Genomic DNA, 13,953 nt, shown 5'->3' with positions numbered 1-13,953 from the left:
GTTCAGGTCCTGTCAGGTTAACGGAACCACTAGTTGAGCAAGCGGTCTGTGTTGTGACATTGCGTTTTATGATGCAATGTAAAACTTTCCATCTGCAACTAATGATTACTTGTACTATCGATTATTCTTTATTATTATTTTTTTATTTTTTATATTTTTTTTTATATATATATATATATATATAGTTCATGTTCATTATTTGATACATTTGAAAACGTGCTATCAGCTTCAGTTTGCCCTTTAATTAAAAAAAACAAAAACAATAAATAAATAATTAAAATGAAGCAAGACAGTATGAGCATAAATAAAAAATGAAAAATTGCATTTGTAGATTCATGAATTTGATATCAAATAGACCTTTCTGATCAAAAATAGTGTCATTTTATTGCATCATTTGGCATTTAGGTTACTTATTTTTATCTTTCAACTTTTAGTGGTTAAACATTTTTCTTTTTAATACATTAGTAAAATCACGTGGCATGTTTTAAAAAACTCGCACTAGTTTGGCGTCACCCAGATTTAAATTTAAAACAAATTAAACTACTAAACATTAAAACGACTGTAATTATACAGTACACTTGACAGTCCCACTCAGATCCACTTCTCACTTAAGAGGGGTTTTTACGAGCCACACCTGAAGGCAGCAAAACACACGCCTACCGTCTCATAATACATCCATGATCTTAATTTGAGAGGACCGATGTTTTATGTCCCTCCATCGGGACCCGTAGTGTCACAAACCAAGTGCCAAAAACTTATAATAAAAAATAAAATAACGCAGAAATTTAGACTTACATTTCTTAGACTTCTTTAAATATGTACTGTAGGGTTATATATCTTTCCTAATGGTATGGAACTATGATCATATGAGCAGAATAAGGCATTTCTAGGCTAGAATATGCATTTCAGATACAATAAATGATCACAAATGTTATATTGTTGGTTGGCTTTGTTTTTTTTTTAACCTCACACCTTCTCCATTTCCCCAGTGTTGCCCTTTTTATTCAGCTGTTATCTGAGTGCTATTTGTACACTTTATGTAAACACATTTTCCTAATATCTGTTTACTCTGTAAGAAGTGTTGAAATGCACTCAGTGGAAACGTGGTTTCGATTTACAGTTTATTGAGCTCAGTGTTGTTAGGAACAAAAACCTGCTCATCAGGCTCAGTGTGTCGCCCTCGGCAACACAAGACGATACCAAAGAGAGAGAGAAATGTGCAGAGCAAGAAGGACAGATCACACAAACACAAGTTAATACAATCAACTGTTATTTTATATTTTTTTGCATTTTACAAGTCATTCGTGGCATTAACATGCATTGCTTTATCCTAAAACACACTCAAAACCACACTACCGATAAAACAAATCAATTCTTAAAATCAAAAAGAATAACTGAATAGCAAATGATTTTTTATAGTATTTACATTTTTTATTTTTTTTAAACTCAACTCTAAAAACCTCTCCGAAGTCCATCGATGAAGTAAAGGAAAGTTAATTATTTAAGTGCTCTAGAGCACAAAGCCTCAAACGTAATATGAAGTCAACTTCAAGCTAAAATATACTGTTTGATGATGCTAGCTCACACCCAAAATTCCAGCAGAAACATTTCTCTTTTTATAATATTCAACAGCAAAAGCCATTAGAGACTGCGATGATTACCTAAGACTATTTCATCAAATCAAGTAAAAATAAAAACAAAAATAAAACAATAAATTATACTACCTCTGACTGTAAAACGGAACTTGAAAGTAAAGTGTCCCACATAAACGTGTCATTATTCCTGCGGGTTTGATTGAAAAACCAACATGATCCGTTTAGCTGTGATGGCGTCGGTCAAAACATCAGGGACCGCCTGTTAATGAGCAGCAGCCTCGGGGCCAGTCCTTCACAAATTTATGACTGCAGCTTGTCAATCTGATTGTCATTGTAAGAAAAAAAGATTTAGGTCTCAAAAACCTGCAAGTGGTGTCCGTTTTAAAAACATTCAAACCCCCCCCACTCCAAAAAAAAAAAAAAAATCAATTGGGAAGACTGAAATTTGGACTATTTTGTCTCTGGTCGCCCTCCCCTTCCTGGAGAATTAGATGAAGGCACATAAGACTATTTGCTTTATCTCTTATCTTGGCAAACTAGAATCACAGTTCAACAGGCTGAGAGCTCCATACAGGCCGGAGCTCTTTACAGATTGGGATCGACACAAGTGTTGAACAGTTTTGGCATCTGAGAGAATAAAAAGGCAAAATGCAGGGAATGCATTTTTTTTTTTAAATTTTTTGTTGTAAACGTTAAGAGCTGTCACTGCCTATGCTTGCTTGCTTTAAAATGAAATGCACAGATAAAAACAATCAAATTAAGTCAACCACGCTCAATCTCTCTTCATACCCAAACGGTTTGCCGCTGAAAAGAGCCAACGCGGATCTCAGAGCTGCAGCCGCCGCCGCCGCCGCCGCCTTGCTCCACATCTCTTCTATCCAGACTCGCGCCTACAGGAGCGAGCTTCATTTATTTGGCGCAACACTTTCTTTCTTCCCGGCTCCAGACTCGGGCTTCTTCCCCTGAGCGGTGGCTGTTTTCTGGGCGTTATCTTTGGGTGTGTTCTGTGCGGCAGCAGCGGTGGAGGCGGATGGTTTGGAGGCCTGCGTCGGCTTTGAGGTAGTGTTGGAAGGATGTCGCCGACGCCTCCCTTCATCCCCTGCCGAGGATGAGAGACGTCTCCTCCTGCCTCCCTCCTCTCCCATCGGGGGCTGCGGGCAAAGAGGTCAGAGGTCATTACATGAAGACAGACCAATCAGGCAATGTTAAAAAGAAAAGGTGATGCGTTTCGATTAGCGCGATGAATAAATGATGTTAAAAAAATTGATGAAATGACACATTCTTGACAAAAGGCAAAAGAGCTGTGTGCGTGCGCACATTTGAATAATGTCGGGATATAAACAGGTTCGGGCTTTTAAAAAGCTGTCAATCAAAATGTACTTGTCGGGCTCGGGCCTTGTCGGGTCTAACTTTAAAGGCCCGATTACAGCTCTAGTGCTCGATTAGCCAGTCCGACTATGTTTTGCACACACTGTGCTCGGAATTCATTTTTCAGGTTCGCGCACGTATCTATTTTTAAAGACATAACATTATATGTTCCACTAGTCTCGATAGCAGTATCATAAAGCTTGGACCTTATTGTTAATCGGGTTTTGAGAAATTTGGAACCGGGCCCTTAATAGAACCGGGTCTCAAGACCATTAGCTTTTGTAAGAACAATCACAATCCCCCCCCAAACGGTTGAGCCCTAGTTTGTCCATGCGAGACATGGAGACTCACCACCACCCTGAAGTCCTCCAGGTTCTTGAACTGGGAGAGGTGTTCCTTCAGCTTTGGGTCAATGGGCTGGTTCTTTATCTTAGAGTATTTTAGGAAGGCCCAGAACTTCTCCAGTCCATACAGCTGACCTGGAGGAGGAAACAGCACAACGCAAAACTGGTTTAGTAAAAATACTAGGGATGCACCGAATCCAGATTTTTTGGGTTCGGCCGAATACCGAATCCACTGGTTAAGATTCTGCAGAATCTGAAACCGAATACCGAATTCTACTCCCATCCTCAGTCCATTAACACAGTAAACACATTAATGAAGTAAACAACGTCCACAGCAGTGTATTTTTCAAAGCTGGTAATGGGCGTCTGGTTAACACCAGTTTTTAGCCGTGACTGTCCTTCCTTTGCCGTACCTGAAGTTGCTGCATTCTGGCTGCTGTCTGTAGATTCCTTCATGCACAACTCGTATTCTTTCAGATGTTTCATACCAGATGTTGTAACAGCGGTGATGTTGTGTATTGTTTAGGGTCCTCGCCACCACCAGACTAATCAGCATTGCAGATTGAACATGTAGCTGGACTTGAATGGCCTTCTTTTGACTGAAAGTACTGCCAAACAACACTTTTTCTGCTCACCAGTTCCATTTCCACTTCCTCTCAGCCTGCTGCATTGAAGACTCCACCTACATAAACACCTTCCTGTAATCAACGAACAAATTTGCCTGGAAACTTCCTCTTCACTTTGTACAATTTTGTCTTTGGTTGAGCGCAATGTTTTTTCCCCTTGACCATGGAACACAACTGGGCCTTTGTATACGGTGAACGGCTGTAATGAGCATCCTATGCAGTAAAAATACAGCAACTTTTTTGGTGTATGGGAACATCAAATCTGAGTAAAAATCTTTTAAATCTGATTTGCTGATTTTATAAATAACTAAACAATCCCTCTTCATGACGCGTTTCCACTGTATGGTACGGCTCGGCTCAGTGTGCATTGCACAATACATGTAGACATGCATGTGAACACACTGAAGCCATATCACTTGTACTGTCTACAGAGAAGCTGAGCTGATTAACGGCTTTATTTATCAGATTTCAAACTGAAACTCCTTGGACACTGAAATTAATTATCATCGTGACTCCTAAGTACAGAGTGTGGCATGTGACTGCGGACGGACATTTGCTGGTCAGTGTGCCACATCTCTCCGACACATCCGGCTCGAATGGGAAAGGCGTTACTGAACGCCAAAATAACTCAGCTGGAAATAAGTGGTTTTACTGGAAATCCTCTATTCTGCTTCACTGAGTCACTCTTGAGTTGAAAGCGTTTGAGAAATCGACTTTAATGTTTTTTTTTTCCTCTTTTAACACATTCGACTTAGAGGGGTGAAATCTGCAAAGTGAACTTTTAAGGCGGGTCAAGCAGATTTACAGGACAAATTAGTGGCATTATTTAGCATTCATAAGCTGTATATGAACAATTAATAAATGGCTTGCAACACAGATATAAGGACATTTGTGTTCACAAGTGTTAATTAATGTTTAACAACTACAACTCCATCTGAAACTATTGTAGAAACAGTTGAGTGTTTGATTATATGTCCTTAGGGCTGTCAAAAGGAACGCGATAACGAGTTCTTTTAATGGCGCCAATTTCCTTGACGCGTGATTAACGCGCACACACGCATTCTGTAACGTGGTCCCCCGAGCCGATCAGTAGTTTAGGAAATCAGAAGGCGATGCGGCGCTGCATCCATGCGCTGCACTCACCGGAGATTTCTCTCAGTAATCAGTTACCTCGGGGTCACAGCACATTATTCTGACCCGCAGTGGGAACTTCGGTCGCATGCTTCGACTGTTATGAAGATAGGAGGTGAGACACTGGGCCGACGCGTGCATAAAGTCAGCACACTGAGCGCCGTTAGTGCACGCAACATGACTGCAGTGGCCAGGACACCAACGTTGGAGCATAGCCTCCACCCAGCCATCACAGTTTCTCTCACACTTTATCTATCGTTTTTTATTTTTATTTATTTTTGGTATCAGCCTGTTTTGATCCCACTTAGTAGAAGGGGATGTTTTGTGAGCCTTTATTATTAAACACAATGACAGTTACATTTAGCTGACCAATGTACAGTGAGTCTGTTGCTGTAATGCACGAGCTCCATTGTTTTGTGTTGAGCTGCTACCGTTCTAAGTGTAAAGTGGGACACTACATTGTGTCAGTACTACCAAGTAGTGTTCCATTCAGGTCAACGTGCCCATCTGTTGTAGCTTGATGGGCTTGAGTTTGCCATATTATGCTTCAGCATATATTTTGAGCGGACAGTACCTTTGAGGTTTTTCTGGTCGTTTTGGATTGTTGCAATAATAATAAACATTTGCATAAAGCAAGCATATTTGTCCGCTCACACAGCGTGTTTCTTATGTCCTGTCAATTTTGTTTCTGTTGCACTTATTGCAGAACACTTTGCAATGACAATGAGTTAGAAATGGAAGCAACCTTTTTTTAGTGCCTTTGGGGCCATTTCAGGATATTCATTTCATATTCTTTGATCCAGAGTGTGCACGCGCACACACACACACACACACACACACACACACACACACACACACACACACACACACGTCTAGTAGGGCAGCAGGTGGTGACCGACTCATGACCTCGCAGGTGTTGCGTGCGCGAGGAAAGGTGCAGGCAGCACAGACGGACCGAGGCAAGGTCAATGTTATTACATTATATATTTCAGCCTATAATGGTATGTTTATTATTGCCGAATTCCTCCGCACCGGCTGGATGGGGACCCCTGGTTTAATGCACCAGTAAAGAATGCTTAATATGAGGAGTTATAGTTGTTAGCAAAGACATTAATAAACACTTAATATGTCCATATATATATATATATATATATATATATATATCTCTGCTCACAACTATATTATACCACTGCTATTACACTATACTACTACTATTAGTACTAAATCTCTCACTTCTGTATGTGCTACTTTGATTTATTTAAGATATCTTTTATTTCCTACATGTCTTGTAGTAGCGTTACATTACATTTTCTTGCTACTAAGTACTAAAAAAATCAAATAAAAAAATGCAATAAAAATAATTATAAATATTTAATTTGGATGATACAACTATGTTGCTTCATGGCTTAGTGTAAAGTTAAAATTCCCTATAGTCAAAATATTTTATGAAAAACTATCACACTTTGGAAAAACCCAGTTTGTGTTTTACATAGTCAAACAGTGACTTTCTTCTGAAAATCTTGGTAAATCAGTAAAAGTCCCCGGGGAAGTTTGGGACATTTTGGTTACTTTCTGGTGTTAATTACCTCTCTCAAAGTCCTTGAGGGTCTCTTCTTGAAAGTCCTTGAACAGATCCAACCTGAATCTCTTCTCCAAACCGTAGCTGTAGTATCTAAAGAGACACTCCAGTCCGTACCTGCGGGAGGGGGAAGAGGGGGTTGGGAGGGGGCGTGAAACAAATATTTACCTGCACTCTGACCACAGAGCCGAGCAAACAAAAGGACGCTGGGCTTCTACACACAAGTGGATTTACATGGGCATGATGTTGTGTGATGTAACTGCTGCCCTGTAAGCTTATCTGTAGTGTAGCAACTATCGGGCCTCCAACAATTCCCAACAGCAAAAGCTTTGTCTCATGGATTATTAATAGCTTTAATGGAGCTGACGGAGGAACCATGTCGGCCAGTTTAATAAAGCCGAGGTGAGCGGTTTCAGTTACAGCGGCAGTGCTCACACGCTCTGCAACTCCCACTTCAACCAGTCGGCTTATGTAGACAGGAATGTGGGTTTGGCAGGCGAGTTCCTGGCAGATACGCAACAGTGTTACAGCGCGGCAGACGCCTGCCTGCTGACGAAAACACTGCTGCTGCTGTCTGCAGGCACACACTGAGGGATCAGGAGCCCAGCAGTTGGACAAGTTTACACAGAGAGGAGAGTAGGCCTGCACGATACTGGAAAAAAACTGACATCATTTAAACACGGTAATGTCCTGCTCACCTGTAGTTCTCTTTGGCATCCTCCAGCGCACGTAGTTTAAACTCCTCGTACATTTTCCTGTTGAAGTTGTCCCTCAGGAAGAAGGACCAGAACCTGAACAGAGTGTTCATCTCCTGAGACTGGCCGATCCCCAACCGTTTCCTCTCTGAAAACACCATGGATTCAGTCAGCGGAGAGCACACCGACCAGCTGTGTTCTCGACACGCGGTCAACAGACAGTTATGAACACAATCTACATCAATCTGAAGGCCGATTTATGCTTCTGCGTTTAATTGACAACGTGCGTAGGTACGAGGAGACACAGACCCTACACCCAAGTCAAATTGAAGACTTTTGAAGACCATTACCACAACATAAAAGTACAACGAAATGCAGAGTCACAAAAGTACTTGCAAAGTAAATACATGTATTCAAATTAAATAAAAGCGACACAGAGTAATAATAATCTGTACATATACAGCAAATTATATTTGGACGACCGTAAGAAAGAAAAAATACTTTTCAATGAGCATTAGAGCTACATGGACGTAGGGAAATTAAGACCTGATTAAAATTATTTATGACCCAACACAATACATCACCTAATTTAAGCCTTTAAGGATACAGATTTGATTTTGAAATTTTAGACTTTTTAAGACCCCGTGGAAACCCTGTTACGCCGTAGTCCAAGGTGCACCTCTCAAAAAATGTAACAACACATCGTGCACACCAACGCACAAGTATAAACTTCAGGTCACTTACGGAAGTATTGAGTATGGCGAAAGCTCTGCGTGGAGCCTCCGCAGGACCATAAATCGGCCTTAACACTTCTTTTTAAAAAGGTCTAAAAAGTGTGAGCACGTGGGTGAACTTTGTGTCCATACCGTTAATGCACCGCCGGAGGTACTTGTGGTATCCCTGCTGAGTGAAGCCGTTGTCCCTCAGCAGCTCGTGGGATGGATGCCAGAATTTGGGCAGGGACTGGGGGGTGCAGCCGTAACTCCCCGCCAGCGGAGCGCCTTCTGATGGAGAGGCGTTGGAGCTGCTGTAATAGGATGGAGGACATAACACGTTTGAGTGACAGTGTTTGAAAAAGATTTCTAGTATGTTAAGTTTTTTTATATATAATCTTGCTTTTTTAAATCTCTCCATCCCATCAAGGAATATTTTTTTATTATTGTATTCATTAAGCCAGATCACATTTTTATAATTATATAGTTTATATTCCGTACGCTGGAATTATCAATGAGTTGACCAGCTGAAGATCTTCAGTCATTTATCAATGGAAAACGTTTATCAGTTAATTATTGAGTTTTTGGGGTTTTGGACTGTTTGTTAAAACAAAGACGATATTTGACAATGATAGCTTGAGCTGAGGCATTTTTTTCCTTTCTTTTCAATAGATTTCACTGGTATTTTTTCACTAAATGATAAATGGATCCATCAGAAAAGCAATCGAAAATGAAGCACCAGTAACCGCTAGGGATGGGCGATAGAGACGATATGCAATATAAACGATACAAAATTGGCCTACGATGGAGATTTTGCACTATCGCGATAATGCATGTTGATGACGCAATCTACCCGCGTAAGTTTAGAGCCACGAGCTGCAACCGGCTGCAACGCATCATCGTCATCTTGAGCAAACATGGCTGAAAGTAATACGGAGGAGATGGTGAAAACGACCGGTGCAACATCCATTATTTGGACTTGGTTTGGATTTCAGCCGCTACAACGGACCTGTGGTCGAGCCGTACCACGGAGCCTTTCATCAGCCTGACAATTCACCATATAACGGACGACTGGAATCTTGGCAGGCAGTGTTTGCAGACGTCGTACTTCCCCGCTGAACATACGGCCGTGTGTGTGTGTGTGTGTGTGTGTGTGTGTGTGTGTGTAAAAGTGTGTACACGTGTGCTCAAATGCGTTACATTAGGCTGCAGGTAAGAAACTTTGTTTTTATTTAAAAGTATCTGTGTATCTTTGCCTAATAGTGAAAGTATTTTCAGTACAGTGTCTGTTCCTTAACTAAGGAGACACCAGTTTTTCCTGTTCTCTGCATCGTGGGGGGCATTTAAGAACCAAGGACTTAAACTAACTCAGTGTAGATACTTTAAGCTTTTTCTTTGTTAAAGTCTCTGCAACTAGTGTACTTGAATTTTATTTATCTGCACCATTATGTTGTATAATTACAGTTTTGCACAATAAATGTTCTCAAAACTACACACTATGTTTCTTTCTCTTTAAAAAAAACCCCAATACATTTAACAGATTGGCTTTCCTTAGGGTTTATGTAACCTGGTCTGACATGGATCTATTATAATTTATATCCATCCCTAGTAACCGCTATTATCAAAATCAATAATATGGTAAGTAAATGGTAAATATGTTGCTCAAAAGCTTTTATGTTTTGAAATATAAATGATCACAATCTACCTGGATTTACAGTTAATATTGGTATTTTGTCAAAGGAAAGAAAACTGGAAAACACTTGATATTGCGATGCGGTTGCACTTCCCTTAAAGTTCTCCACTTGGCGAGTGATTCTGGTCAACATTTGACCTTTTTATAAATTATGAAATGTGCATAGTGCAGCTGTCAGATTGTCTGTACTTGCAGAATGTTATATTAAATGACTCAGGTCAAAAATAAGGAGTGCTTCATACCATGTGTGGCTATGTAAAAGGAGTTTAGCATCTTGTTTGTGCGTATTGATGCAGAGAAGTGAATAAAGGTCATGAAAGTTAAACAGAACAACCACAATGACAGGCATGCTGGGTAGAGAACAGGCTGTCAGAGTGACAAAAAAGGGCGTGACCAGTGTGTGTCCTTCTTCTGCTTTACCAGTTTAGAACTGAAACATCGAGTGAAAGGCAGCAGCTTTACGCTCATGAAGGAAAACGAGTGGTCGGACCTGATGGACGCAGAGCGCGGCCGGTGTTCACGGGAGTCCATCACCCAGCCGATGTGGGCTTCCTGAGGGGGGTTTGAACTGTGGCGGGTCTTCTTCTTCCTCGGCGTCTGCAACAGGAAATCACAACAGCAGCTGTTTACCAGGACGGGACAGGGCTTAAAATCTCTGACCTTTTATCTCCAGCGTGTCCCTGATAACTGGCTGCATATTAAGTTCAGTTGAGTTTGCACTACAGATTAAGGCTGAATCCCATTCTCTGTTTTACCCCTTCCCCCTCGAAACAAAGTGCTAAGGGCTAGGGGTGAAAACAGGTGTGAGAATCTTCACTGGTGTCCCGATTAGATTAGGATTATCCTGTCAACATTTCAAAATCGATAGCACGATGCATCACCCACTCAATATTATTAGACATTGCAACACATGGTTTTTCATCAACAAATTCAAGCAGTCAGATAGATTATAGATAGATATAGAGTATATATATATATATATATATATATATATATATATATATATATATATATATATATATATATATATATATGCGATGCAATGATTCATTTCAACGTCCCTACTACTTAGGGTTAGTTATAATTCAGAGCCAGATATAATGAAAGCTAGATAATTAAAAAAAAAACTCCTCTTGTAAGTCGACTGCTCAGAGCTTGCATCTAAAATGATAAAATGAGGCCTTTAAACTCCATTCCATACTTGTGAAAACAGAGCAGTATTTGCAAATGGTGTTTTAACCCTTTGTAACCATGTCAACACACACAAGCAAAACAAACAACAGAAAAGGCATCGCCTGCCAGTAGTAAAATGTGAGAGCGTTGTTTCCAGTCTGGACTCTTGTGTCAATAATAACTGTCCAAACAAAAACAGTACGATTTCAAGTGAAGTGTCGCCAGGCCTTAAAAGCAGAATCACCAAATATTTGAACTGCAGATCAGTGAATTGTACATTTATGTCACAAAGAGCAAGTTTCACAGATATGGATCATTTTTTTTAGACCAAAGAATTCATCACAACTGAAATCTGTCCGGCGCTTAACACAAAGACGATTGTGATTGGTTTCAAGAAATGCCAATAAACCAGATCACGTTTTTCTCCCATCCTGCAATGCTGCGTGGAGTAGCCAGACCTTCCTCCGCTTCGCAGCGTGTGGATGGCCTGGCAAAGCAAGACTATAAGCCTACTTACTTCAGTATCATATAAAACCAGGTGATAATCACTTTATTCCAGACTTTTTTATTCTTACAGTTGCCATCTTTCCCACCTGCTGCCCAACGCAACAGCAGCAGCAAGAGAAGACGATGTGGGTCTGTTGATTTGCGCCGCAGCACACCGAGGAAGAGGACTCACCTGTCCGTCGATGGTGCCACTCTCCTTCATGACGGGGTAGAAGCGGGGCGTCTTGTTGGGGTCCTGGCGCCCGGGGGTGCGAGGCGTCTTAGGCGTTCGGGGTTGGTGAGCGACAGGCGACTCCGGGACCGATGTAGGCAGAGAGTGGGCCAACTCGGCGCCGCTGTCCACGGGCACCACACCTTCTTCACACACAAAATACATCATTAATGCTCGCACTATGAGATCATTTTCAACATGGTTGTGATTACACAACATGCATGTGATCCGGCGTGGGCCCGTAAAACATTCTGACGGTAGGATAACCTTCAGCATAAATCTCACGGTTTCACGGTATTGCAATGACAGCTTTACAATGTGTTATTTTTAAATGTCTGGGTAAAAAACATCCACTTCTTTTTATATTGAACACAATATATTTTATTTTTAAACACACTGCACACTGACAGGGATTTCTTAACGGCATTTTCTGTCCTTGACTACACAGCTCATACCGCAGGAACGGTACGACGGCAAATTTGAGTGGTTTTGAAACTGTGACTTTTTCAAACCGCTGCATACCGTGAAACTGGTAACCGGCCCATGCCTACATGTGACGCTGAGGTCCAAGAAAGCTCTTGTAGATTCTGCACTTTGAAGGAATTACAGAGTTTCAAATGGTTTTACAGCTCACTTAAAAACTAAACCTTTAGGTAAAAGGCTTTCAAGTAAGGACTGAAATCTGCAAATATCCAGCCCTCTCTTTATAAAATCCACTGAAGTCCAGGGTGCAATTTAAATGGGTCTCCAATAAACAAACATATTAAACATAGCATATATTAAACCACAGACTATCTCAATATCCTCCCTACTCTCCTCCTGCTGCCGCAACGTTCAAAGAAAGACATTTCAATCATTTTCAAGCTCGAAAAAAAAATGTCAGCGTTATAAAAAGTTAAAGTTGTATCATGACTGCACTGAAGCAAGACAGACAATTCAGTATTATGTTTTCTGGAAGTCAAACTGGTCTCAAACTGTAAAATGAGAATGAAGAGCATTGTGTGTGATACTAATGCATCAGAGTGGCTCTCAGTGTGTACTTGTATTCGGCAGCTCGGCTGGTCATGATTTTGTCTTTAACTGTGGACAGAGTGACCGTGCTGACCCACTGAGGGTTTTATATAAAAATAAAAAATAAAAAAAAAAATACTTATTTCAGTGGTTAACAACATGGCAGCTAATTCAATAACAGGAAGTGATTCATGCTCTGCCAAGGTTTAAGAACCAGAACAAGCTAGTTCACTGACTGTTGGGACAGCTGGACACCAACATTCAAGGGCAAGTACTTACATTTGGGTACTTGAAGTACTTCAAGTGAGGACTGAAATCTGCACACTTTCTCAACAGACTGTAGCAACGGTCTGATATGTTTGTCATTGTCTTAGTTTTATATATATATATATATATATATATATATATATATATATATATATATATATATATATAAAAAAACTATATTAATAATGATTAAATAAAACAACAATTTCATGCACATTTTCTTCACAAACGTGGTAGAATCGGGTTGAAGAAACTGACGCAAGAAAAGGAGATGTTTAAGAAAAGTATCAAAGGTGTGGTCAAAATGCAGCAAATAAACCGACTTCACGGCGGCTCCACAAACCCACCTGGCATGAGAGGAGGCGGGACTTCCTGGTTGGGGTCAACGGGCACTTTGGGGGTGAGAGTGTCAAACTCGTCTTTACTGATGACGTTGATCTTCTTGAAGCCCTCCACTTCCTGCTGGGGAACACACAGACAACATTCAAAGAGTTACTTATTGTAATCAGAGGTTTAAATTCATTAATCTGCAATATGCACCAAGAAACATGTAATATAAACCTATAAAAGATGCAAAGTACTGTAAAAGGAGACCATTTTTAATTTCTTAACTGTGCAATGAGCGGAGCCTTAAATACATGTTGCTCTTGTACAAATCTATTATTTTCTACTTTATTTAAGAGTTAAAGTTGAGTTCACATTGCCCAGTTGAATTATTTATTTTTCATTATACTTATTTAAGTGTAGTTTGATAAACCTCTCTAAAATGTCTAAATTATAATATTCTTTAATATCTTAAAGTGGTATTAAAAAAAAGGGGGAAAGAAGTGATCTTTTACTTTATTTTCATTGTTAGAGACCTAAAGGTAGAGGTAGAATTATTAAAATTTTGTTTGTCAGAAATATGTCTTTTTTTGGTTCCTTATCTGTTAATCATCCATCACAACCCCTCAAAAGTCAAATACATGATGTCATTTGAAATAAAACAGAGATAAAATAAGTGTTATTGATGATAAACTACACCATTTTCTGTTATTTTA

At 40.1% G+C, this 13,953-nt stretch overlaps 1 protein-coding gene across 6 annotated transcripts in view; it reads right to left on the bottom strand.

The window, feature by feature from the left end:
* Positions 1-1,958: 1,958 nt before the first annotated feature.
* Positions 1,959-13,953, bottom strand: part of larp1b (La ribonucleoprotein 1B) — a 36,243-nt gene continuing 24,248 nt past the window's right edge. For 4 of the 6 annotated variants that reach the window (XM_078278388.1, XM_078278391.1, XM_078278392.1 and 1 more), the window contains 8 exons: positions 13,261-13,375; positions 11,597-11,781; positions 10,235-10,341; positions 8,205-8,365; positions 7,342-7,486; positions 6,651-6,760; positions 3,315-3,442; positions 1,959-2,746 (listed from right to left, as the gene is read on the bottom strand). In XM_078278388.1, coding sequence (XP_078134514.1) covers positions 2,501-2,746; positions 3,315-3,442; positions 6,651-6,760; positions 7,342-7,486; positions 8,205-8,365; positions 10,235-10,341; positions 11,597-11,781; positions 13,261-13,375 — 1,197 coding nt within the window. In that variant the 3' untranslated portion in view covers positions 1,959-2,500. The remainder of the gene's footprint in view (positions 2,747-3,314; positions 3,443-6,650; positions 6,761-7,341; positions 7,487-8,204; positions 8,366-10,234; positions 10,342-11,596; positions 11,782-13,260; positions 13,376-13,953) is intronic. The other 2 variants (XM_078278389.1, XM_078278390.1) reach the window with 2 other exon arrangements.

Source organism: Sander vitreus, chromosome 20 (genome assembly GCF_031162955.1).
Source record: "Sander vitreus isolate 19-12246 chromosome 20, sanVit1, whole genome shotgun sequence".
In the NCBI taxonomy this organism is placed as follows: Eukaryota; Metazoa; Chordata; class Actinopteri; order Perciformes; family Percidae; genus Sander; species Sander vitreus.
Note: the sequence above shows the minus strand (reverse complement) of the source record. Positions and strands in the feature narration are given on the sequence as shown.